Raw genomic sequence first — 27,916 nt, forward strand, 5'->3', positions numbered from 1 at the left:
CCTTTTTTTTTTGCTTTTAACCAAGAATCTAGACTGTTTTATTTTCATATCTATAGAAAATCCATGATTTAAGCATTTATTTACAAGAATGTTCAATTTAAAAAGCTCTTTGTTTCGCGACGGCCGCCATGTTGGATTTCACAATACCATAACTTTGGCTTGAAATATTTATGTAAAATAAACGATAACTGCCCGTTTTTTACTTTTAACCAAGAAGCTAGACTGTTAAGTTCCCGATGTGAAAATTGAGTGATTGAACAAAAAAGTTTTTTTTTTTTTTTTTTACTTTTTGATATGGTAAATATTGCTATTGATCCTGAAAATATAGGTGATTTTTTTCTGCATTTGGTGATTTTTGTGCATCTAGCGTAAAATTTGAGAATTTTACAGCCATTTTAAGTTTTGTTATACTGTAAAAAAAAAAAAAATTATTAGGGAACAACTTGTTCATGGAGGCTCATATCTGCCTAAGGGAGGTGCCATGATTGGTTTTAGATTGCTAGCGGCTTTGGATGTGAAAAATTGAATTTTAAGTTTTAGGGAAAAAAATTTTCAAGTCAATGCAACACTATATAAAATCATCCTTTTATAGAGCAAATTTTACATTATGTCTGCTCTGAAACATGAACTCAGTGGCTGTCATTAACAGATGTCCAATACATTTTGACTGGTAGGGGAGGCATTCATGCCTTGTCAACCTTGAATTTTCTTGCTTTTCTGCGACTCTTCCACTCTGTGACATTTCTATAATGACTTCATTCAATTCACAAGCCAATTATAGAACACCGCACCTCGATGCCAAACAGGTCAAACCACTCCAAATAAGAAGCTATAGGGTCGCTTTAACCCGAAGGAGGAAAATGCCTTGCAAATGATAATAGGAAAGTATTTCAAACCCATACCGGCTACTATAGACGTCTTCCTTTAGGCGTCAGCGGCGTTTGTGTCAAGGTTTGTTGTCAATAACACCAGAGTGGAAGAAAAACATGAGGCAGTTTTCTCTTTCATTATTACTGACAGTTTGAGATGTCAAATCTACTTTGAGTACGTGGGCTGGCAGCAATCGAGACAGTCAAATTGGATTGAACGTCTGTCGGTGTCATGGCAGCCAATGGGTTTATAAACAGTCAAATTATAATCGTATTTAATCAATCTGTCCAATCCTTGGAAAGGATATACACAGTGGGGCAAATAAGTATTCTGTCAACCACTAATTGTGCAAGTTCTCCCACTTGAAAATATTAGAGAGGCCTGTAATTGTCAAAATGGGTAAACCTCAACCATGAGAGACAGAATGTAAAAAAAAAACAGAAAATCACATTGTTTGATTTTTAAAGAATTTATTTGCAAATCATGGTGGAAAATACCAAAAGTTCATCTCAATACTTTGTTATGTACCCTTTGTTGGCAATAGACCCTACTCACATGACGTCACAACCACGCCTCCGCGCCATATTGTCCGTCAACTCGTCGTGTTGACGCATTACCGCTATGTAAATTCCTCCTATTATGGCGTGTTTTTCTGCTCGTTAACATTAATAATCTTAATGGTAAAGGCGTGTGTGGCGGTTGGTTGCAGTAACAGAGAAGATAGATGGAGAGACTTGAAGTTTTACCGTATTCCGAGAGACCCGGAGAGGAGAGCGAGATGGACTGCTGCAATTCGACGAGAAAACTGGGCTCCAAACGATTACCACGGATTATGTAGTAGTCATTTTATATCTGGTAAGATGCATTTAATATATATTTAGAGGGTTTGGGGCTGACAACCACAATTAAGATCATTGCGAGGCTAATTGCCAACAACATACAGTTTCAAATTCAAGATGCTTATTTCTTCCACCATCATTACATTTTGAATAATATTTAGCTGGTACCAAGTGAAAGAAGCTGGCCTCGTCTACGGATCATCAGTTAAACAGGTGTGTCCAAACCTTTTGCAAAGGGGGCCAGATTTGGTGTGGTAAAAATGCGGGGGGCTACCTTGGCTGATTTACATAGAACAATATATTTAAACACATTTTAGCAAGCCCTTCTGTTTGTCACATTTACTTTATGAATTAATGAAAAAAAATTTAATTTCAACAATCTCGCCTTTTTGGCGTTCTCTTTCGACACTCGGGCTCTTGCGAAATACTGCTGCTGTGAAATTAAACTAGCTTCTAGTTGCTATAATTTCTCGCTGCGTATCTTCCCTGTAATGTCGTACATGTCAGCGTGTCTTATTCGGTAATATTAGCACGTCACATCGAACTCTTTGAAAACAGCGACTGTCTCTTTGCAAATGAGGCAGACACAGTTGTTGTGTGTTTTATTGAAGAAATAGTCCAATATCCACCTATCCTTGAAGCGTCGGCCATCGCAGTCAACTTTTTTTTTTTTTGATTGTCGCCATTTTAGAAATCACACATGGTAATGTTGCTTAGAGTGCTGCTCTTAAAGTTTTTCAATATTTTGTGAGAATAGGCTGATTTTGTGTGGACAAGAGGCAGAGAGGGCGAAGACAGCGGGTCGAAAAATATCGATTTAGGCATCAAATATGGATCTGGCGAATGGATAGACTGAAGCTTTTCCACATATCGTCTTTTATGCAACGCATCCAATGAGTTTACAGCGTCTGAAAGCACTGGGAATGTTCTATAAACTGAACGACTAATTGAAACCATTGAGAATAGGGCTAAACAGAGACGGACAATATAGACCCTACCCACCGACGTCACAAAATCACGTGCTCGCTGTATGGTTCCGCCCCCTTGTCCGTCATTTTGTGTCTGTATTATCAATGGTTTCAATTGATCGAGCAATTTATAATGCATTTCATGGAAGACCCGGTGCTTTCGGATGCCGTAAACTCACTTGATGCGTTGCATAAAAGGCGTTATGTGGAAAAGCTTCAGTTTATCCATTCGCCAGATCCATATTTGATGCCTAAATCGATGTTTTTCGACCCGCTGTCTCCGCTGCCTGACATCTGCTAGCTACCCTGATATTTACAACTATCTTGTCCACACAAAATCAGCCTATTCTCACGAAAGTTTGAAAAACTTTAAGAGCTTGGAGGCTTATAAATACTTCGTTGCCGTGAAACAGGGTCCTCGTCCACGAAAATTCGGCAGGAATCTATCTTGTGCTTGGAAAGGTGAGTTACGAAATTTTCAATTCAAAATCTTTTGTTATTGCTAACATCCACTGTCAAGTCTAATGTATTTCATGTTGTTTGTCAATGGAGCTAGGGCTTTTAATGTTTATATGGTTTAGCGATAGCACTCTCACTACATACATACATGTATGTTGTCGGCGATTAGCCTAGCAATGATCTTAATTGTGGTTGTCAGCCCCAAACCCTCTAAATATATATTAAATGCATCTTACTAGATATAAAATGACTACCACATAATCTGTGGTAATCGTTTGGAGCCCAGTTTTCTCGTCAAATTGCAGCAGCCCATCTCGCTCTTCTCTCCGGGTCTCTCGGAATCCGGTAGAACTTTAAGTCCCTCCGTCTTCTCAGTCTATCTTCTCTGTTATTGCAACCGACCGCCACACACGCCTTCACCATTTTGATTATTAATGTTAACGAGCAGAAAAACACGTCGTAAATAGGAGGAATGTACGTAGCCGTAACAGGTAAACATGATGTGTTGACGGACAATTGGGCGGCGCCAGTCAAGAGGAAGGAGTTGTGACGTCATGTGGGTAGGGTCTATAGCGGCCGGATACAGCGACACGTCATTCTGTGACGTCGGTGAGTAGGGAAGCTTTTCACACACTGTTGCTGGTATTTTGGCCTATACCTCCATGCAGATCTACTCTAGAGCAATGATATTTTGGGGCTGTCGTTGTGCAACTTTCAACTCCCTCCACGGATTTCCTATGGGGTTGAGATCTGGAGACTGGCTAGGCCACTCCAGGGCCTTGAAATGCTTCATACGAAACCACCCCTTTGTTGCCCTGGCTGTGTGTTTGGGATCATTGTCATGCTGAAAGACCCAGCCACGTCTCATCTTGGATGCCCTTACTGATGGAAGGAGATTTTCACTCAAAATCTCTCGATACGCAGCCCCATTCATTCTTTCCTTTACACAGATCAGTTGTCCTGGTCCTTTTGCAGTTTAACAGCCCCAAAGCATGTTTCTGTGGCACACAGTTAAAATCAAAATAGTTATTTTAATATTTTGTTGTGTCCACAAAGTGATTCACCATATGTTTAAAATGTTTCATATTATTTTATTGGGTTTTGTAAAATATACACAGACGTTTCTGCCTGAAAAGAAAATTGTACTGACGGGTTTTAGCCAGCAGGTGTCAGCGTTCACTGTTTGGCGTGCATGGGCTATGGGAAGTCGCATTTTGGGAGCGAATAAGAAAAAGCCGTCTGAGCACTTGTACATCCACGTCAGAGGAACGTCGTGCTAAAAAGTATTTTCTTGTGTTACAGGTGAGAAAAATGCTAGAATTTGACTGTGTATATTAGCAAATTACTTTGTTTTGGACTGATTATAATGCAGATTGTGTGTTGATATAGTTTAGGAATGTGTTAATTGTTTAGTGTGTTAGTGAATGAATGCAGAGGTTCTCGTGGGGACGAGCGAAAGACGAGTGAATGCGCGTAGGGTTTACAATGAAAAAGTGAAATATGTTCTGTCACAGATATTTGTTTATTAATATAATTAGACAAGAGTTCTTATTTTAGTGTGAAGAATAAGAAATAGCCGTCTGAGCACTTGTACAGCTAGGCCAGACGAACATTGTGCTAAAAAGTATTGTGTTACAGTGTGCAAAAAAAAGGAAAATAAAATAAATGTGTAGCGACAGACCTAAGCATTTCGTCTTTGTCTGCACCACGCTACATTTCCACCCCGATGCTTCACTTCGGATGCTATTCAGTATTCTTTCTCCTCCAAACACGAGAACCTGTGTTTCTACCAAAAAAGTCCTATTTTGGTTTCATCTGACCATAACACATTCTCCCAGTCCTCTTCTGGATCACCCAAATGCTCTCTAGCGAACCGCAGACGGGCCTGGACGTGTACTTTCTTCAGGAGGACACGTCTGGCAGTGCAGGATTTGAGTCCCTGGCGGCGCATTGTGTTACTGATAGTAGCCTTTGTTACTGTGGTCCACAACACAACTCATCACCCTGAACACACCATCCCCACTGTCAAACATGGTGGTGGCAGCATCATGGTTTGGGCCTGCTTTTCTTCAGCAGGGACAGGGAAGATGGTTAAAATTGACGGGAAGATGGATGCAGCCAAATACAGGAACATTCTGGAAGAAAATCTGTTGGTATCTGCACAAGACCTGAGACTGGGACGGAGATTTATCTTCCAACAGGACAATGATCCAAAACATAAAGCCAAATCTACAATGGAATGGTTCAAAAATAAACTTATCCAGGTGTTAGAATGGCCAAGTCAAAGTCCAGACCTGAATCCAATCGAGAATCTGTGGAAAGAGCTGAAGACTGCTGTTCACAAACACTCTCCATCCAACCTCACTGAGCTCGAGCTGTTTTGCAAGGAAGAATGGGCAAGAATGTCAGTCTCTCGATGTGCAAAACTGATAGAAACATACCCCAAGCGACTTGCAGCTGTAATTGGAGCAAAAGGTGGCGCTACAAAGTATTTACGCAAGGGGGCCGAATAATATTGCACGCCCCACTTTTCAGTTTTTTATTTGTTAAAAAAGTTTAAATTATCCAATAAATTTTGTTCCACTTGACGATTGTGTCCCACTTGTTGTTGATTCTTGACAAAAAATTAGAATTTTATATCTTTATGTTTGAAGCCTGAAATGTGGCGAAAGGTTGCAAGGTTCAAGGGGGCCGAATACTTTTGCAAGGCACTGTAAATCTAAACCTGATAATTAACATACATAAGTACAGTCATGGAAATGGGGAAAAAGTGTTATGGAAAAAACATGGGGGAAAGTTTTAAAAATTAATCGGTAAAAATGTGACTCATTAGAAACCCATCCTCATGGAAGAGTAACATTTTTTTGTCATTTTATTCACAGAATGATTCCGTGGAAATAAAAAGGGAGGCTGCAATCCGTGGGCTGGTGGTGTACCCCAGTGAAAAAGAGGTGAATCTCTTTTAAGAGCGGTTGGTATGTAAAGTAAATCTGAAACGGAACAACTGTTCTTTGTCTTTCTTTTAAATCTGACCTTAACCCTTTAACACCTAAGCCTATTTTGGCTGAATTTGCATGCCTTTTATGTTGCCTTTATATTTCAAAGAAAAATTGTTCACAGTGGCCAGGTTAGGTCCCTTTTTTTCAGGACACCTTGAACTTCATGTCCAAACAGTTGTTTTCATCACTGACCAATTATAATCCACATTTTGGCCCCAAAAACAAACAAACAAACAAAAAATCTGATTTCAAAATTTGTAATGTCGATGTCCCATTGACAACCAAACATGCTCGACCAACCGTTTTGAAGCGTGATAATATTTATTCAACTTGTTAGGATAAACATTCAGAATACCGTAATTTCCCGAATATAACGCTCACTTTTCCCCCCCAAAATCAACTTGTAAAATCATGGTGTGCATTATAAACGGGTACATGGATGGAGACAGAAACATATATATAATATGTTGAACACCTAACTAGTTTAGCTTCAAAGTAAACTTTGTTTCTAAATAAAACATGGCCAGCGCAAGGTATATGTGTCTGTGGTGCGTCCTGGAGATTACTGAAACAGTGCGTTTCGTCAGCGCTCAATTCAGTATTTTGTTGGGTTGTACGGTGTACCGGTGTCTGGCAATACCTTGCTACGCGGCGCAACGTCCTACACAATGTTCAGTGATCTTGCGCAAACATTCACACGCATGCGCACATCAGTTAAAAGCAGTGGCGCCACCCCACTGGCCACCCCGCTTGCCAGTATATCGTTAGATTGTTGTAGCATCAGTTATGCATTTCATCCCAAATGAATGCATTTATTTTGTTTTGTTAAATGTAGGGCTGTCAAATATATCGCATTAACGGGCGGTAATTCATTTTTTTTTTAAATCATGTGAAAATATTTATCGCAATTAACACTTTTGTGGTACAACTCATTCACGCATTGCCGCAAACAGCCTACAATAGCGCCGTTTTACTTATATGCAGAGATAAGAGGCAGTGTCAAGTGAGTGGAGTAGATACAAGCATTTATTGGGGCCGTGCTTTTAATTGGCAAAAGCTTTGTCATCTCTCCCACAGCAACTATAAATATTGTGGGAAGCGGCGTGTGGAAGGAATGACAGGAGTTGAACTTTTTCTTAACACCCTGTAGTACACCCAATGCAGAGAAGATATAGCATTTGCAGCCACCACACACAGTCATGGTTTCACAACTTCCCATCATGCATTTGGGAAGAACAGTCAAGTCACTACACAATAAATACACTAGATGGCATTATTTAGTCACAATATACAAACTCACATTTATCCTTTAAGAATTACAAGTCTTTCTATCCGTGGATCCCTTTTACAGAATGTTAAAAATGTTAATGCCATCTTGTGGATTTATTGTTATGATAAACAAATACAGTACTTATGTACAGTATGTTGAATGTATATATCCGTCTTGTCTTATCTTTCCATTCCAACAATAATTTACAGAAAAATATGGCACATTTTATAAATGGTTTGAATTACGATTAATTTTTAAGCTGTGATTAACTCGATTATAAATTTTAATTGTTTGACAGCCCTAGTTAAATGTACACCTTATGCCTAATATATACATAACACAACAAAACAGAATTGTTGTGGAACTCAAAATGTTGACTGGACAGTTATGAACTATGCACATGAAATCATTAGTAACATCAAATAATACACAAAACACCAAAGTATATCAGTAGCCGCGTCCTCAAGTCTTTCTGATAGTTTTCCCCAGACCTTTTTACTGCAATAATAAAAATGAAAACCTGAAATTATGGCTTTTAGTTTTGGCCACCCCAAGATTTTAAGTGGCCCCATCTGGCCACCCCTATGAAAAATTTCTGGAGGCGCCACTGGTTAAAAGCTGAAAGTACACACTATTTTTGTTTTTATTGAGTTACCTTTTCATTCCCTCAAAAATACTTTTTGCATGTATTACCCTCCCATACTCTTAACCATTGGTTTTTTTGTGGTAGCTTTAAAGCAGTTGACCACATTAGTCACATAGCGTATTTAAATCGTCCTTATTTGATATAACTACATTTAAGTATTTTATTAAGGCTTTTTTTTTTGTTGAGAGATGTCCCGATCGATCGGGATCGGGTCCGATCACATCATTTTCAAAGTATCGGAATCGGCAAAAAAATATCGGACATGCCATTTTTTAATATATAATTTTTTTTTAATTAAATTGTTTTCTAATTGTATTTAACGTTACAGACAAAATGTCTTGCACTCATCCAGAGTCTTTAGTTTTGGTTTAAAGATTGGTTCATAATAACAACAAACATCCTCCCCTGCCATTTATTGTGATGTCACTTTTAAGTCGAGTAAGTAGGTAAACTACTTCTTTTGAAGATTTTTGTTAGAGCACTATTCTGCACTCAATGTTTTAGTTTATATGTTTATTGTTAACATGTTTTATGGCACAGTGCTGATAAGCTTTGTTTTGATCCAAAGCAGTGGAACAATGTCATGTTGGACAATAAAAAAAAAAAAAGATACTTGGAGCAATTCATTTTTTTTTCCTTAATGCATTGCCAAAATGTATATGACCGGGAAAAATGATCAGGAATGATTGGCATTGAATCAGGAGCAAAAAAAAAAAAAAGCAATCAGATCGGGAAATATCGGGATCGACAGATACTCAAACTAAAACGATCGGAACAACCCTAATTATTTTAGTACGTTCTGCCTGTATGCATCTAAACAAAACAAGTTGAGAGTGCACGGTAGTACTTTGGGTATCAAATTCGCCTCATATAGGACGTTTTGCCGATGTAGACATTTTGGCAGAACGCCGGAACATACGTCCTCCACACCCTTCTCACCTTTTTAACCCCTGATCCATTTTCATGCCTGGTTTTTAACGTGTTGTTGTTTATCTCTTCGAGCTGGATCCAATATTCAAAAAGAGACCCAATGGGAGCATCATCAAGAAGGGGGACACACCCTGCCAATGTACAGGGGTACCAGGGGTTCCACATCCTTAGTTTCCATCTAAACAGATTCGTCCCTGGTATAAAGTTTTATTATTGATTATGAAAGTTAATATTCTGTGCTTTCTAAAATAGTGAAATGTAAAACAATAACATTTCTATCCTCTCGTCTTTTCAGGAACGCTGGAAAGTCCAACAGTCTTCCAAGCATTCCTCTTGGATGGTCTGGCAAGGTGGAATGAGGACCGAGCCAGGGCAGCTGAGGGAAAGCATACCTACAGTGGCTTCAATAGGCATGCTATCAACCAGCTTTCTGTGGAGGTCCTTGGGACGCAGCTGATTGACTACTAAGAGCCTCGCAAATATACAGATATATCTAGTGTTGAAGAATATATTTGGTCAGTTGTGACACATATATTTGCCCACGTTTTGCAAAATAGTTTGGGATAGTTTTAGTGTTAATGTACAGTTATTGTTTAGGAGTTTAGTTTTGCTTCTGATTTCTCTGGTATTTTGTCAGGTGAGCTCATAGGTATTGAGTACTTATACAACCAGACAGAAAGTGCTTTGGAGGACCACAAAAAAAAAGTATTATACTGACGCGTGTTGTCTGGAGAATTTTCATTTCCAAATATCTTTGCCTATTTTTTTAGATAATACTCCTATGTTGGCTGAAGTTCAACTAGCAGCTCCCTCATCTTCATGCCTCCAGGTAACATTTTAGTCCTTGTACAGGGTAACCCAAAAAGATGCGTACCCATGAAAATTTCAATTGTGACTTTGATTAAAAAGCTATTTCAAATTACAACCACACATTATTTAGTTTATGGAAGACCATTCACCAGATCCCGAAAGAGGAGTGTGTAAAAGTGATTGACAACTTTGTCAGACGAGTACAGGTTTGCTTGCAACGGAACGGTGGACATTTGGAACACATCTTGGGAAAGCCATAAATTGACTAAAAATTGACAGAAATAGCTGAAACTCTGGTGAATGGTCTACCATAAACTGAATAGTGTGTGGTTGTAATTTGAAACAAATAGCTTTTTAATCAAAGTCACAATTGAAATTTTCATGGGGACGCATCTTTTTGGGTCACCCTGTATTTGTTTACAATATGTCAGATTCTTTCAACAATATTATTTTCTCTATAATTTTCACAGAACTCCATCCCACTAAAGAAGCCTAAGCCTGTTGACGTTGGGAGTGACGGTGCAGTTCAGTCATTGGCCAACTATGTGCACCTTGAGGGACCATAGCCTTGCGTTGTCTACGGAGGAGTCTCGTCACGTCGTGTCCCTCTGGAGTGCACTGAGTGAGTTTGACAAAGCCAGGACAGTGTATCCACCAAGCTGGCGAAAGGTCGCTTTAGGGCCACCAAGAAACTTGTGGCACCAGGAGTCCAATCCACTAGACGGTATGTAAAGTTGACATACTTTGGCTAGTGCGCTTTCTAACAATCAAGAATAAAACAAGCAGGTCAAGGTAGTTAACACCACATGCAGTAATTTTTTTCACATTTCAGCTGCTTCGCTGGCTTCAATACCCCAGCTCAATGGCCTGACTGCAACCGTGTGGTCGAGGCCATCTTTGTTAAGCTCTGCTTAGCAATCACCGGTCGCAAAAAAAACCCCAGATGGCTCGGCGCGAGGCCCGTCATCAGGCCCATGATCGTCGTCGGATGGCCCAGGAAAGTGTCGAGGCCGGTTGGCAGGCTCTTCGGCAGGCCGGTCACCAGGCCCATGATCGTCATCGGATGGTCCCAGGATCACGGGCACACTCATGTTCAGATAGGCCAGGAACACATGAGGCATGTTAGCAGGCTCGTCGACTTAGGCAGCCTCGTTGGCCTTGACATGTTGGGTCTTGGCTTAAAAAAAATAGTCATGTTCGGTCTTCCGCAGGCTCCTCCGCAGAATGGCCAGCAGGATCACTCGCAGCCGCTTGGTCATATTGCTCAGGCACTTTGTCATTACGTTCACAGTTAGGCTCCCAAGAAGGCTCGTCAGCAGAATCGATGGCAGCGGCGCCAGAGGCGTCAGGTTCGTCAGCAGGGCCACCGGCAGGCTCGTCAGCAGACTCATTTTCAGTTAGCCCAGGATCCTAACATGTTCAGTCGTGGCTTAAAAAAAAAAAAAAAATTCACTTGCTCGTCAGCAGACTCATTTTCAGTTAGCCCAGGATCCTAACATGTTCGGTTGTGGCTTAAAAAAAAATAAATTCACTTGCCTACATTGAATAGGAGTATGTGTATGTATGTAGGGCAGCGTTTGTCAATCTTAACTGAGTCACGGCACGTTTTTACATTAGACGAAATCTTGCGGCACACCAAAAACCAAAAATATTCCAAAATTACTTTCTGTACAGTATATTCAGTTTTAAAATAATTTCTCAATATTTATACTTCGTGTGAAGCCTGTTTAAATAAACACAAAGCCGATATCCTAGCAGGAATCATTGTCAACAGATCTCAGTCTCAGTATTTTTTTTTATAGCGCTTATGGCACTCACAGCTTCAGGTAGCAAATCAGTGTCCTTGTATTTCAGCATTCTTTTAAAACTGTTAATTTGGTATTTCCATTTCTTATAAATTCGCTCAAAGTCCTTTATCAAATCATTAAACTTTGCTTCTTGTAAGGATTTTCCTTTTTCAGTGAGTGTGCGTGCGCGCTGACTTCTCCGTGGAACTTCCGGATGTGTGCAATCAGTGAACATTGATGACAGAAGTGTTTCTTCTCGAACTGCTTGAGCTTCTGAATGCTGTTCTTTCTTCTTGTTTTCATCCTGCACAAATAATGCTGCACTGCTTTGTCCAGCGGGCTGGATTATGTCTTTCTTGTCTTCCGCCATTTTGCCTTGTTTGCACTTTATACACATACAGTGACTTGTCTTGTTGGCAAATGTGCAACTTTTTGCATAAATGTCACTTTGGAAGTACTTGTAATACTTGCTATACACAAGTCTTAGTGATTTCTTGATTAGCTTTTACTTATTAGCTTGCTTATTGACGTCTTCAATGCATTCTCCAAACGTGTGTAGCATGTCTGTCTTGCAGCTTCTTTCGACCGCCATGTTGCCTTCTCTGGAATTCTTTCTCCCGAGCAGGAATGTTCTACTTTCTCTCTTCGAAGCAGAAGTGTTCTACTATACCGGCTTGTTCACGAATGGAGACTCGAGTTCTTGTTTAACTGATGTTTACTGTAGTCTTGCTTTCACTACAGGTCCACCGTAGAACTGGCGATACAATGAAGTGATGTACAATTGAATAAATGAACATATACAAAATATAAAACACAAATGAAAATATACATACCACTTTGGCCTGCTCATGAACAAACAGGGAACTTGACGTATTTAGCTTTTATATGGCTTCCTTTCAGCAACTCGAACGAGCTAGTGCTGCTTATGCTACAGCTCGCTGCATCGGACTTTCACTTCCTCATTGGAAAACAGGACGCGACCTGATTTGGTTGTGCGTTCACTGCAATTAAACTTGGAAATTTAACCATTTTAGTTTCTTTCAACTAATTATTAACAATATACTTCCATGAATTGTAAAATGACAACAGGAAAATAAAAATAATTCACACAAAAAAATATTAAGTTGCACGTCTTGTAAAAGTTAAATTAACTTTAGCGATTCAACAGCTCCGCTTGCTGGCGAAACAAAAAATTGCGGGACAACTTGACAGCTGTGACATTATTTTTTTTAGGGATGGGAATCTGGCATGAAGCCGATTCGATATGTATCTAGATCAGTGCTTCTCAATTATTTTCTGTTACGCCCCCACCCCCCCAAGCAAGACGTAAATGTTTCGCGCCCCCCCCCAAACTATCTGCCGCCACTGTAAATAGTATCATTTGTCTATAAAATTACTATCATAAATACACATCTGCCTAACACTGTGTCCTTTTTTTCTAATAAAGAAAAAAAGTAACATAGATTAACTTATAATAAATTATAACTTTATTAACGTTATTTTGTTTGTAACAGAGAAGACTTGACGAGCATCAATTTGCCTGAATTAATAAAAAAAAAAAAAGTCAACGTTCAAACTAAAAATACACTCAAGGTACATTTTTGACCATTTGATACAGAAAAATAAAATGTAATAAAATCAGTAAATAATAACAAATTCCGAATTGATTAGAAACGTTCACTCATGAGGACAATATGCCAAAAAATTTGACCGAAAAAAACAAAAGTGAATAAAAGAAAAAAAAGTGTCCTTGGACAGAAGGACACTTTTTATTTTTGCTGCTTACACTCAGTATTACCTCCTTTGCAATGGTGTGGAGTTATTTTGCAATGAGCATGCGATCAATGCTCACTGGTTTACTGATATAACACTGACAAAGCAGGACGATTGTTGGCAGTATTCGGCACGTTTTCGCTGAAAAACAATCAAGCGGCTTATCAATGAGATTGGGTTCGAATGTCTTTAAGTGGCGTCTTAATTGATTTGGCTTCTGGTTGTCCGCTATAAATATTTTTGGACACAGTAAACAGTGGTCTTTCCTCATCACACACTGTATTAAAAGTCAAAGCTAAAAGGCAAACGGCACGAAAAAAGCGCATTCTCGGCGGCCGAGGTAGAACCGTAGGTGAGGGCGGTCGACGTGACGATCCCAAGCCGAAAATGGCACTTCTCGGGCGGCGACGTGAGAACCCGACAAGACCGTGGGTTGCTGCGTGAGTGAGTCCGGTCGGAAAACGGCTTTCGAAAACGGCGGCGGCGCACTGCTCTTCATATCTGTTTTCTATGTGCTGAGTGCTCTTCCTTAGTTCAAAAATACTGAACGCACTCTGTAAATGAGAGCGCCACTGCCACCCACCGAGTGGATGTGCAAGTACACGTTATTCCAGTACGGCAAAAAAAAAAAAAAAAAAAAAAGCATATTCCCCGAGGACACATGCGCCCCCCCTGGCATCGCTCTGCGCCCCCCAGGGGGGCGCGCCCCACTATTTGAGAAGTACTGCCCTAGGGGGTCTGTGTTTCCCTTCGTATAGCAATTCTTGTGGGCTGGGCTGAGTCAAAGTCCAGGGCTGCTTTTTAGTCCCAGTCCGCCCCTGGTTATCGGTATCGGTTGAAAAATGTATTATTGTGCATCACTACAAAATATGTAACCATTGACTGCCATTATAATTCATAAATTTGGATTTATTGTACACCTGACGTATTTTATTGCAATTTTCGTGATTTTCGTATCAATCCTGTCAACGACGGTCAAATAACATGTGAGACGGATAGTGTATTTACACCCCTAACCCTGCAGGTGGCGCAAGAGACCACTAAATGATTTTGCATGCAAACTCAATACTGTTAAAAAGGTGGATTTTCCGCTACTTTTGGTATTACCATGCTTGCTGATGGTTGCTCACACCTGGTCGTGAAGAACTATTCACTATATTGTGTTCTTAACGTCTTTTTTTGACCACGACTTGGAATATTTTTGTGTTTTACAATAGATTATTTCGATGTACAAGTAGTTTTTTCATCTGTGGTTACAAGTGACTTTTGTCTCAGAAAACGCGACAAGGGGGAGACAAAACTCGTGAGGTTGTAATTGGTGGTTTTTAACCTGAAGCAATGAAAAAACACCCGTAAAAATAAAAATACACTTGTAAATGGAAAAAAATTACTTGTAGATTTTTTTTTTTTTTACATTGTGTTTTTTTTTCCATGTTTATTTCACAACGCAAAATTTGGAAATACAAGTTGTTGGTTTTTTGTTTTACAAGTTAAAATTAGTCATTTTACAGTTGTTGTTTTTTTTATTTTATTTTAAAACTAGGTTACGAGTATCTTTTTTGGCTCATAAAACTCGACAAGAATGTGACAAAACTTGTGCACTTGTAATTGGTAATTTTTAACCCGTAGTGAAGAAAAAACACCTGTAAAAAAAAAAAAAAAAAAAAAAAAAATACGTGCAAACAGAAAAAAAAAAACACTTGTAGAACAATGTATTCCTTCAAGTTTTTTTCATGTTTACAACGCAAAATTTGGAAATACAACTGTTTTTTTTTTTTTTAGTTAAAATTGGTCATTTTACAGGGATAATTTTCATTTTACAACCTCACTTCTTTTGGCGCTATTCTATCTCCACAGAAAACACTCAGGTGACTTGAAGTTCTGCTCTGAGACCCCCAATTTGGCCAAATTTCAAAATTGTCTTATATGCATGTGTGATACATCATTGGAAAGCTTAAAATCTCAATTTTTCTGGGGGAAGAAAGATTTGGAACAGGAGGGCATTAAAAAAAAAGAAAAAAAAAAAAAAAAATTAGACTGCAAAACCCTAAAAAAAAAAAAAAAATTGACTGCAAAACCCTAACTGGAATTGACTGCACGCGAGAGCAGAATTAAAGACGCCATGATTTTAACGAGATATTATTACGTACTTACCTTGTTTCGATCCAAAAACTCCATGTAGCATTTATCACTGAGTGTCTGTCAAGACACAGATGTGAATGGTCACAGCTGGATTTTTTTGGGTGAAACATGGTAATGTAACAAGGGTCGCGATGCAGAAATTGCTGACATCAAAGAGTGGTCGAGATTTTTTTTTTTTATATATTTACCCTTTTAAACGTTTTTTTTTTCCCTTCAAATTTTCGTTTGGATCGATTATTTATCAGCTAACATATCGGTGAAAATGCGACAGTCACAAAACAAAAAAATACCGTATTGGCCCGAATATAAGACAACCCTGATTATAAGACGACCCCCTCTTTTTCAAGACTTAAGTTTAAAAAAAAAAACTTTTTGAACAACGAATTAATTTTTATACAGAAAATAATGACAGTACATCTGAAACAAATGATTATAACAATATATTTGAGGGAAAAAGCATGTTATTTTGCCTCATTCAAATCTTAATATCTCAACATTTAAATATGTAAACTAAAGTGCAATCATATTCGTAAATGAAAGGCTTTTGTTTTTTAAAATGTAAATAAACCAATCTAATGTGATGAAACAACAACATTGCAATAACGGCATTAACCATCAAAGAGAAGTCTAACTAGCTGTGGTCTTGAAAAAATTCTGAATAAGGACAAAAATTGCAATAAAATAATGCAAACTGGTTAAACTTGAGAGTAGCTGAGATCTGTCATGACCGAACATCACTTCAATGATATCTGGCGCCATCTAGCGTCGTGAATGGGTATAACACCTAGACCGCGAATATAAGATGACTCCCACTTTTTCAGTCTTATTTCAACGCAAAAACCACAGTCTTATATTCGGGCCAATACGGTACAATTAAGCGATAGTTATAATGTAAATATTCGTGTTTTTTTTTTTTTTACAGACGCCATTTTTTTATAGTGACGTCATTTCTTTAAAAGTTTAAAATATGCGAGTGAATAATTCTTTTAAGTCGTTTTTTTTTTTTTTTTTTTTTAAACGAAATATTAGACATCAATCTAGGTAGGGTTGTTCCGATCATGTTTTTTTGCTCCCGATTCAATTCCAATCATTCCCGATAATTTTTCCCATCATATACATTTTGGCAATGCATTAAGAAAAAAGTGAATAAAACTCGGACGAATATATACATTCAACGTACAATACATAGGTACTGTATTTGTTTATTATGACAATAAATCCTCAAGATAGCATTTACATTATTAACATTCTTTCTGTGAGAGGGATCCACGGATAGAAAGACTTGTAATTCTTAAAGGACAAATGTGACTTTGTATATTGTGACTAAATATAGCCATCTAGTGGATTTTTTTTTAGCTTTCAGTAAATGATAATTCAGCCATTTAACTTCTGCCCAAATGCATGATGGGAAATGCAACCATGACTGTGCGTAACAGTACCAATTGATATATCTTCTCAGCGTTGGGAAATAAAATAGGGTGTTAAGAAAAAGATCAACTACTCAATTGTGACTAATTATTGCCATCTAGTGTATTTGTTGAGCTTTCAGTAAATGATACCGTAGCCATGCCCAAATGCATGATGGGAAGTGCAACCATGACTGTGCGTAGTGCTACCAATTGATATACCTTCTCTGCGTTGGGAAATAACATAGGGTGTTAAGAAAAAGATCAATTACTGCCTTTCTTCCCCACATTGCTTCCCACGATGTTTCTAATCGTAGAGAGAGGGATTGTAAGGCTTTAGCCAATTAAAAAAAGGCACCAAAAGCTGCCAAAATTCACTCTAATCATTTTACGCTGCCTTTTAGCTCTATATATAGGTAAAACGGCGCCATTACAGATTGAACGCGACAATGCGTGAGTGGGCTATGCAGCGCATGCATTAATTGCGTTAAATATTTTAACGTGATATTTTTTTTTTAATTAATTACCGCTGATAACGGGATAAATTTGATAGCTCTACTTTAAGCGCCAAAACTACAGACTCTGGATGAGTGTCTGGATGTGTTTCTAATTGTCTGTAACGTTACATACAATTAGAAAACGATTCAATTAAAAATATATATATATATTAAAAAAATGCATGTCCGATATTTTTTTTTGCCGATTCCGATACTTTGAAAATGACGTGATCGGACCGGATCGATCGGGACATCTCTAATTCTAAGGTAAAAACGACAGACATTTTGAATAATAAATATAATCAATTACCTTTGTTTTATGGCTGGGTTGAAACAAACGCGGTTGCGCGGCGTCTGTAAACGGGGGTTTCCAGGGTAAAACGGACAAACAAAAAATATTTCGGGGGCTTAATGCGGCATGAATCTGCTATGGCAGCGTATTGTTCTATCAAACACAAGGGTTGTTTTGGCTTAAAATATAGCAGTTTCTTTTAAAGAGGAGCGCAAGAGCAGATTTTTGTAGAAAACATGAAATACTGAACCAAATTCTCATTATACTGTTATGATGATTAATTCCATTTCAGGGGCAGAATTGAGTAATCCATTTGACTAAGGATACAGCCAATTTTAGCAGAGTGGGCCAGCATCCTGAGGAAATCTTCAAGGGGGAAAGAACTAGAGGTGTGCATCGGCACTGCCCTCACGATTCGATTACGATTTGGAGGGCCACGATTTGATTCGATTCAATTCAGAGGGTCACGATTCGATTCGGTTCGATTCGGCAATGCGTCGCGATGCATTAAAGCCTGGGATGCATTCAAATCCTAAAGCAAAGCATATTTTTCGTGAATCATGAGGCAACACAAGCGGTCAGACATTAAACAACTTTTTATTGGCTCTTGTGTCACTCCTGGTTGAAGTCAAATGAAAATACTTTCAGATATATATATTTAAAAAAAAAAACGGATCGCAGCATTTAATTAGTGCTTTGAATGACACCAGGGCTTTCTCTTTTTTTTTTACACATAGTAGCAGCCTTTCACACAGTACAACATCTGAACTCCTGTGCAAAATCAGTAGTAACAGTCACTGTATTTTAGTCACAACGACCCATCAATAATAATATTCAAGTAAATATTAAAGAAAACGACAAAGAAAATATTGTAGTGCAGCAGCATCTTTATCGCAATATCAATCCAGGGATCAGTTCAGTTGCAAACAAAACATCAACTAAATTGCAATGTAGAACAAAAGTCAAATGTAGGCCTAGAACACTATATATATGCAATAGAGGTTAGATCGGGCGTAAAAAATCCAGCCCGACCCAACACGGCCCGCTGGTATTGAAGCCCGACCTGGCCCGAGCCCGATCAATTAACTAGATTTGCAGGGCCAGCCCGAAAAAACTGTTTTTTCTTTTTTCTTTTTCTTTTTTTTTTTTTTAAAGAGTGATGCAGGGGAAAAAAAAAACGAAAAAAAAAAACGCAGCAGCAGCAATTTATTTTCATTTCTTCGAGTTGGCAGAAAAAAAAAACGCAATTTTCTTAATGTTTAAATAGTCTCCATATTTTTATGATCATTATAAAAACATTTACACATCCAAATAATGCCGGGAAAGTTTATTAAAAAAAAAAAACATACGGTTTTGCAGACACACGGAGGACAAGATTCAAAATAATCACATTTGTGTTGCCTTTGTGTGCATAAATAAAAGTGTCTTTCGTAACGAATTCTCAGGTGGCAGGAAAAAACGCAAGTTTTCTTAATGTTTAGATAGTCTACATATTTTTATGATCATTATAAAAGCATTTACACAACCAAATAACGCCGGGGAGTTTAATATGATAATTTAAAAAAAACCATGCTGTTTTGCAGACACACAGAGGAGAAGATTCAAAAGGATCACATTTGTGTTGTCTTTGTGTGCATAAATAAAAGTGTCTTTCGTAACGAATTCTCAGTTGGCAGAAAAAGCGCAAGTTTTCTTAATGTTTAAATAATCTACATATTTTTATGATAATTATAAAAGCATTTACACAACGAAATAACGCTTGGAAAGTTTAATATATTAAAAAAAAAAGCCTGCTCTCGGTTTTATCCTTTTTTTTTTTTTTTGCCTTTGTGTGCATAAATAAAAGTGTCTTTCGTAACGAATTCTCAGTTGGCAGAAAAAACGCAAATTTTCTTAATGTTTAAATAATCTAGATATTTTTATGATAATTATAAAAGCATTTACACAACAAAATAACGCTTGGAAAGTTTAATATAAAAAAAAAAAGCCTGCTCTCGGTTTTATCCCTTTTTTTTTTTTTTTTTTTTTGCCTTTGTGTGCATAAATAAAAGTGTCTTTCTTAACAAATTTTCAGTTGGCAGAAAAAAACGCAAGTTTTCTTAATGTTTAAATAGTCTACATATTTTTATGATCATTATAAAAGCATTTGCACAACGAAATAACGCTGGGAAAGTTTAAAATAAAAAAAAAAAACATGCGGGCCACGGCGTTCATGTGTGTGCACAAGCAAATGCACAATACAGAGAGCCTGCTCTCGGTTTAGGGTTAGGGTCCCATTTAAAAAAAAAAAAAAAAAAAAGTATTAGTCCGGCGCGCCGACCCGAACGTGAATGCTTAACATTTTGGGCCTGACCCGAATTCCCCAAAATGTTAATCGGGTTCGGTCACAAGATCTAACCTCTAAGACAGACCCGGGCATTTTACGGCCCGCGGGCCAAATACGGCCCGCGGACCCACTCCGACTGGCCCGCGAAAGGTTGCTTGGATTTAAGAAAATAAAACCTACTTTCAAAATTGTGCGTAATGCGTGGACTAAAACAGCAGGGCTTTTACTTTGAAACCTGTTTACGGCATGCGTACGTCATTTACGTCCAGGTACTGAAACAAGTCTGAGTGCATGTGACTAGCAGCAACTCAATGGTAACCCTAAAATGTCTGCATACGCCAAAAAAAGAAACGTGGACGCTAAAGTTCGTGGTTTTAAAAAAAATATGGACAACTAAATATTTATTTACAGACGTCGGTGGTAAACCCGTGTGTTTACTTTGTGGTGAGCAGGTCGCCGTGTTTAAGGAATACAACGTGAGTAGGCATTACGAGACGAAGCATGCAGAAAAATACGGACATCTGACTGAGGCTGGAAGAGCGCGGTTATCTGAAGATTTGCTAGCGAAGCTAGAAAAACAACAAGGCTATTTTACCAAGCTATATGCAGCCCGGGATGCAGCAACCAAGACCAGCTTTGTGATATCTCATAAAATCGCTAAAAACTGTAAGCCATTTTCGGAGGGAGAGTTTGTGAAAGAGTGCTTGGTGGACTCTGCAGCACTAATATATCCGGAGAAAAAAGAAGCATTTGAGAAAGTCCCGCTGTCCAGGCGAACGGTGACCAGAAGGGTGGACGACATCGCGGAGAATCCCCGACTTCAGCTAAAAAGTGGAGTAGCAAGTTTTGACTTTTTCTCCTTGGCTTTGGACGAGAGCTGTGACGTCCGCGACACGGCGCGGTTACTCGTGTTTCTCCGAGGAATAACACAGGATTTCACGATTACGGAGGAGCTGGCAGCAGTGAGATCAATGAAAGGAACAACCACGGGGAGTGATTTGTTCAAGGTAAACGCATGCATGGACAAGCTTGAACTGAAATGGGACAAACTGGTAGGAGTCACTACTGATGGTTGTCCCAATCTGACCGGGAAATAGTAGGACTTTTGAAACGGATGCAAGATAAAGTGACTGAACTTGACGCTGAGCATAAATTGGTGTTTATTTGGTGTTTTTCTACCTACACATGTGAGCAAACATTCTCAGTAATGAAGTTTACCAAATCCAGGTACAGGTCCTCTCTGACTGAAGACCATCTGTCAGATGTGCTTCACATCTCCACCTCAAACATTCAACCTGACCTTGATGCTCTTGTTAAAGCTCAACAGAGGCTAGATTTCTCTCGCTGAAGAAAAAAAAATACTGAAACATGTTTGTTCTGCACTGTTTGGCAGTTTGATAAAAATGTTGAGTTATGTTACATTATTGTGGTATCGTTATAGAAAGTTAAAAATAAAGCATTGTGGTAATGTGACTGAAAAGCAGTCAAAAATGTAGCAAACTTACCTCTGTTTTCACTGAATAAATTCAGTTTTTTTGTAAAACAACCTCACTCTCTCATTATCTAACAATAACACATACTCTTACCAGCTTCTGTAAACAATACAATTTACTTATTTCAATGTTGAAATAAAATTAATAACGAGTAGATTTCAAATTTTGGTCCGGCCCTCCACAATATTTTCTGCTTCTCATTTGGCCCCTGGGGAAAAATAATTGCCCACCCCTGCTCTAAGAGATAGGACATAATATAACAATGGCTGAAGCGGAGAAAGGGGGAGCGAGAAAGATTATTGATGCACCTAAGACATTGAAAGCAGACATCTGGAGACATTTTGGCTTCTACGGTTGGTGGGAAACTTGACCAGAGTTGTGCGGTGTGTAAAAAAATGAAACATGAGAATAATAATACAAATGGGGATACCAAATCCGTTGCATCACCGCAATTGCGCAGGGAAGATTTTTGAACGTACTTATATATTTTAAAATGCGCTGAATCGATTCGGCTTTTTGCCCGCATCGAATCGAATCGTCCATGCCCCGCATCGGGATGCATCGCCGCATCGATTATTGTTGACACCACTAGAAAGAACTAAATATTTGTTCAAATATGGCGTAGGCGAATATTTTAAGAGGGTGACTATTTACAAATAAAGAGTTATGAATGTGTTTTGTGTCACTGATGTGAGCGAAGTGTGTGGGGGGTGGGGGGTATATTCCAGTGTGCTTGTGTAAATACGGTCATTATGTACGACGGTGAACAATCAAAGATTATTATTGAGGCTATGAGGTACATTATTATCAGCATAGATTTTGGATTGAGTGAATTTCTTTTTTGCTTACAACTTCTCCACATTTAGAAAATACTTGCTCACAGGAAACATGATGCTGGTGTGCTGTATGTTAATATTGACAACTTTCATTAAGGGGTGTACTCACTTTTGTTGCCAGGGGTTTAAATATTAATGGATATATTTTGAGGGGAAAATAAATGAACTCTATTGTATAAGCTGCACACTGACTACTTTTCAATTGTGTCATTTTGTCAGTGTTGTCCCATGAAAAGATATATCCTAAATATCTGCTGAAATGCGAGGGGGGTACTCACTTTTGTGATCCGCTGTATTAGGGCTGCAGCTATTGAATATTTTAGTAGTCGAATAATCTATAGACTAGTTAGTTCGAATAATTGAGTAATCGGATAAGGAACATGAAAAATTAAAATACCTGAGCCTCAAACAGTTTATTTTTTAAATGAGGATCTATGTACAACAAAAGAACAATTGGCTAATTTACACCGAAAAAGTCCGCTAGCTTAAATGCTATATATAGCTAAAGTTTTTTTTTTTCTTCCATGCTCTTAACAAATGGTTCAGACACATATTCCCACAAAACGGCTAAAATATACCTATAAAGTAAATTATGAATGCATTAAAAAACATTAGCTCAAACAAAAACTTTCGTTGGTCTTAACAGGGAGCAGTTGGATTCACCCTTGTGAAAAGAGGCAGATTAGAGGGCAGTGTATCCACCCTAATCAATCAAACTAAATGCAAACACTTTCAAAATAAACCACTTCAATTCAATTCTCGAAGCAACAAAATTGAATTCCAACATTTTTTTTTCTAATCGAATACTCGAGTTGATCGATTAATCGTTGCAGCACTACACTGTATTATCCAGCCCCATCATTACAAACACAGACATTACACATTAGGCTACGTGGTTTTAATTTTCGATTTGGAGCTGATATCGGTACATATTGAAACCGTACTTGATGCATGAACTTGCTCTCAAAGTATTGTCTGTCAACGTCAACAAAAAGCCACAAGTCCTCTTTTCGTCACAGCAATTGTCATTTGGACAAGCTTAAAATGTTATTCCTGTGCATGAGACACATTGTGAAAAGAAAACTAAGCATTCCAAACCCTATCTCAAATGCAGTACAAAGTAAACACGATCCTGTATATACAGTATTTCCAGAAGGGCTGTTTTTAAAAAAAAAAAATTTAACATTATAACTCTGAACTTTTTTTTCCTTGCTTGAACAAATAGATGCAAAGCTTAACACAGTGACGATTGGAGAATAACCATCCCTCAGTTTGGCGGGGGAGTTAGAAGTCATACTTCCTGAATGCCGTTCTCCGGGCGTTCGCTGTGTCGGGCAGCCAGTAGAAGTGGGCAAACTCCGTCTCCAATTTAGCAAAGTTGGGAGCCTTGTTTAATATTTTGTTTGCCTTGTTCATATTACCCCTAAAAAGGAAGTGATACTTAGTTATTTCATGAAAACATAACTAGGGCTGCAGCTATCGAATATTTTAGTAATCGACTGAAACTTCTATTGATTAATCGAGTAATCAGATAAAACATTTTTTTTTTTTTTTTTTTTTTTTAGGTAAAGAGCAATTATAACTATACTTGAGAAAAAAAGACATTTAATCCAATATTGAACCATTTTCAGTCAATCGATATCTTTATTTTCGATGTACATTGTTGAAAACAGCCAACAATGGCGTACCGCACGCAGGTTATTTTTAGACCGTGACGTCGCATCGTAAAGCGGAAGTAAAGCCGAAGTGGGACATTATAGACCCGCCCTCGCATAGACCCAACGTAATTAGTGCTACTTTTTTCCGGTAATCTTTCAAAAACGAACATGCCGATCACGCATTGCTCTTTTGGAACTTGTAGAAACGACTCTAGACATTACGATACATGAAGGAATGTTTTCTTCATACGTTTCCGGAAACCAAAAACTCTGGAGGAAAAAATGTGAAGACCGAATCCACTTGCGCGGACTTTAACAACAGCTCGGCGAATCCATTCACGTTTCATATGCAGTAAACATTATGTTGGGTTGGCATGGTCTTTCAGAGTACGAAGAGGTGAGCCATTTTTATATTTTTAACTTATTTTTTTAGCGTAACGTTGTGCCATACTGCCTCTGTCTGACAATGAATGACCTGAAAAGAATTACAATGGTATCTGACTGCCACTGTTACCGTTTCTGTTATATATATATATATATATATATATATAAAAACAACTTTAGTAAGGGTGAAGTGTAAATAAATTATAGGATTAAGATGTGTTATCAATGAAAAAAATTAAAAGTGTTCGTTGGCTGTCACTGAGTAGCATTTGTGATCGCTACACAAAGCTAACTACCGGTAAATTACCCCCAAGAACGGTCAGAGACGTAGGACAACCAGAGGATATATAAGAAAGAGAGGGCTGATGGTAAAGGATAGCTTGTTGAAACAGGAGAATGTCATTGTCAGTCGCGTCGATAAAAAAGCTAAAGCTATGCTTAGGTCGGCTTGTTTTTTTCGTCTTTTTCAGCCTTCGACACTAAAGCCATCTCCTTAACTGAACATTTTTATGTTCTTCCACATCTTTGCCAGTCAATTTGGCACCAGGCACATCATTTTTGAAGAGAATTGGTAGGTTTAGCTCTGTAAACATCTCCTTCGTACACGATTTCCATTCATTTCCTATTAGGGACAAACGGTGGCTTGTCCCTACTTAGGGACAGTAGCTAATGTCATGAATATTAATGAGCGGAATTGACGTGTTGCTTGCGGTACGCCATTGCATGTAAGATGTGACTAGAAAAAACTGCTTTCACTGCTTTCACTCAAAAAACTTCTAGATGTTATAAAAAAAAACAAAAAAATATTTCGTACCTAAAAATGTAATTACGCTTGATAACACACATCACTTGAAAGTTACGTGTTTTTCCCACGTTTCAATTAATTTCCATTTGTGTCAAGCTATTTTTAAGTTCTAGTTACGTTTTAAGTTAGTCTAAACTGTAAGTACCGATAGGATTTTGAGTTTTTGCAGTGTTCAAAATAAATGTATGATACCTGCTGTATTGGAGCACATTAGGGACCAGTGCTACTTGGTGTTTTATTCAGCAATGACTACTGAGCTAAAACTGACAGTTAGCTTTATTATGTTTGAATTTTCCAACCTCATCCCTCTTCAGCGCTGTGTTTTTACAGATTAAATAAAGCCTGTATGTAAAACACGTTAGCCACGCATCGACAGTGGTCATAATCAATAGAAATCTAGCCCTCCGAAGGGCTAACGTTACGTCAACGAGTGACAGTAACGTTATATTTATTGGCGATGAGAAGTTTACTGCTTAAAGATGGCGGCTGTTTACTAACGCTGCCCAGACGCGGCCGAGACTGTCATTTCGCATCTAGTCCTGAATGCATGCGATATCTATGAGACGCATCGTACACTACCTGCTACCGCACTAGCATCCTGCGGGCGTAATTTTTAGCAACGTCGGCGTATTTTGTAGCGGCTGTCGGCTGTGGTAAGTTTTTTTTTTTTTTTTTTAAATTGCGTCTTCCTCTACGCACGTGACGTCAGCGCGTTGTCCCACATTAAAAGTAGTCCGGGCAAAACGTGATGCTTAGAGCTGGCAAAATTAAACAATTGCTCGAGGTGAATAAAATTACTAGGATCAGTTTTTAAACTCGAGTTACTCGAGTATTCGTTTCAGCTCTAAACATAACGTAAGTCAGAAGACAATTTGTATTTTATGTGCGCTAGGATTAGACAGTCAACCCATTCGGGCAGTTTATGAATGAACACGGCTTTTATATTTGTATTCTGTTAACATTTTGGAAATGAATGTGCACTGGTGGCTGGCTCTTTCCCCATCATCAGATCTGCTCTAAAAAATAGCTTTTTTAAATTGACCACATTGTAACTTTGGCAGACAGTGGGGCAAATAAATATTTAGTCAACCACTAATTGTGCAAGTCCTCCCACTTGAAAATATCAAGAGAGGCCTGTAATTGTCAACATGGGTAAACCTCAACCATTAGAGACAGAATGTGGAAAAAAAAAAACAGAAAATCACATTGTTTGATTTTTAAAGAATTTATTTCCAAATTAGAGTGGAAAATAAGTATTTGGTCAATACCAAAAGTTCATCTCAATACTTTGTTATGTCCTTGGTTGGCAATAACGGAGGCCAAATGTTTTCTGTAACTCCTCACAAGCTTTTCACACACTGTTGCTGGTATTTTGGCCCATTCCTCCATGCAGATCTCCTCTAGAGCAGTGATGTTTTGGGGCTGTTGTTGGGGAACACGGGCTTTCAACTCCCTCTACAGATTTTCTATGGGGTTGAGATCTGGAGACGGGCTTGGACCTTGAAATGCTTCTTACGAAGCCACTCCTTTGTTGCCCTGGCTGTGTGTTTGGGATCATTGTCATGCTGAAAGAACCAGCAGCATCTCATCTTCAATGCCCTTGCTGATGGAGATTTTCACTCAAAATGTCTTGATACATGGCCCCATTCATTCTTTCCTTTACACCAGGGGTGTCAAACCGATTCCACAAAGGGCCACAGTGGGTCCCGGTCTTTGTTCCAACAGATCCAGCAGAGACAATTCAACCAATGAGGTTTCTGCTAAAATAAGCAGCACCTGACTGCAATCAACCGATTAGACTTGGAACACACCAGATTGGTGAAAATGTATTTGACACCTGTGCTTTACACAGATCAGTCGTCCTGGTCCCTTTGCAGAAAAACAGCCTCAAAGCATGATGTTTCCACCCCCATGCTTCACAGTGGGTATGGTGTTCTTCGGATGCAATTCAGTACTCTTTCTCCTCGAAAACACGAGAACCTGTGTTTCTACTAAAAAGTTCTATTTTGGTTTCATCTGACCATAACACATTCTTCCAGTCCTCTTCTGGATCATCCAAATGCTCTCAAAACTGCAGACGGGCCTGGATGTGTACTGGCTTCAGCAGGGGAACACGTCTGGCAGTACAGGATATGAGTCCCTGGCGGCACATTGTGTTACTGATAGTAGCCTTTGTTACTGTGGTCCCAGCTCTCTGTAGCTCATTCACTACGTCCCCCCCGTGTGGTTTCTGGGATTTTTGCTCACCGTTCTTGTTATCATTTTGATGCCACAGGGTGAGATCTTGCATGGAGCCCCAGATCGAGGGAGATTGTCAGTGGTCTTGTATGTCTTCCATTTTCTAATAATTGCTCCCACAGTTGATTTCTTTACACCAAGCGTTTTACCTATTGCAGATTCAGTCTTCCCAGCCAGGTGCAGGCCTACAATTTTGTCTCTGGTGTCCTTCGACAGCTCTTTGGTTTTGGCCATAGTGGAGTTTGGAGTGTGACTGACTGAGATTGTGGACAGGTGTCTTTTATACCGATAATGAGTTAAAACAGGTGCCATTAATACAGGTAACGAGTGGAGCCTCGTTAGAAGAAGTTAGACATCTTTGACAGCCAGAAATCTTGCTTGTTTTCAAGTGACCAAATACTTATTTTCCACTCTAATTTGGAAATAAATTCTTTAAAAATCAAACAATGTGATTTTCTGTTGTTTTTGTCCCACATTCTGTCTCTCAT

The 27,916-nt window shown here is 38.6% G+C and overlaps 2 protein-coding genes and 1 long non-coding RNA gene across 4 annotated transcripts in view; 1 reads left to right on the forward strand and 2 right to left on the reverse strand.

Moving 5' to 3' along the window:
• The window catches only part of neto2b (neuropilin (NRP) and tolloid (TLL)-like 2b), a 193,725-nt gene that overhangs the window by 110,072 nt on the left and 55,737 nt on the right, over nt 1-27,916 (reverse strand). The window lies entirely within an intron of this gene.
• On the forward strand, nt 4,374-14,545 carry LOC130915792 (uncharacterized). 2 transcript variants are annotated; one of them, XR_009063147.1, is made up of 7 exons: nt 4,374-4,438; nt 6,019-6,087; nt 9,054-9,178; nt 9,277-9,496; nt 9,752-9,810; nt 10,262-10,515; nt 10,624-14,545. It is a non-coding gene; the product is annotated as an uncharacterized LOC130915792 (long non-coding RNA). The 2 variants fall into 2 exon arrangements; XR_009063146.1 differs by having other exon boundaries at nt 9,277-9,810.
• LOC130915786 (mitochondrial import receptor subunit TOM70-like) overlaps nt 22,912-27,916 on the reverse strand; it is a 52,715-nt gene continuing 47,710 nt past the window's right edge. Inside the window, exon 14 of the mRNA XM_057835866.1 lies at nt 22,912-23,766. Within this exon, the coding sequence (XP_057691849.1) occupies nt 23,628-23,766 (139 nt within the window). The 3' untranslated portion in view covers nt 22,912-23,627. The remainder of the gene's footprint in view (nt 23,767-27,916) is intronic.

The sequence above is a fragment of the Corythoichthys intestinalis genome, chromosome 5, assembly GCF_030265065.1.
Source record: "Corythoichthys intestinalis isolate RoL2023-P3 chromosome 5, ASM3026506v1, whole genome shotgun sequence".
Taxonomy (NCBI): Eukaryota; Metazoa; Chordata; class Actinopteri; order Syngnathiformes; family Syngnathidae; genus Corythoichthys; species Corythoichthys intestinalis.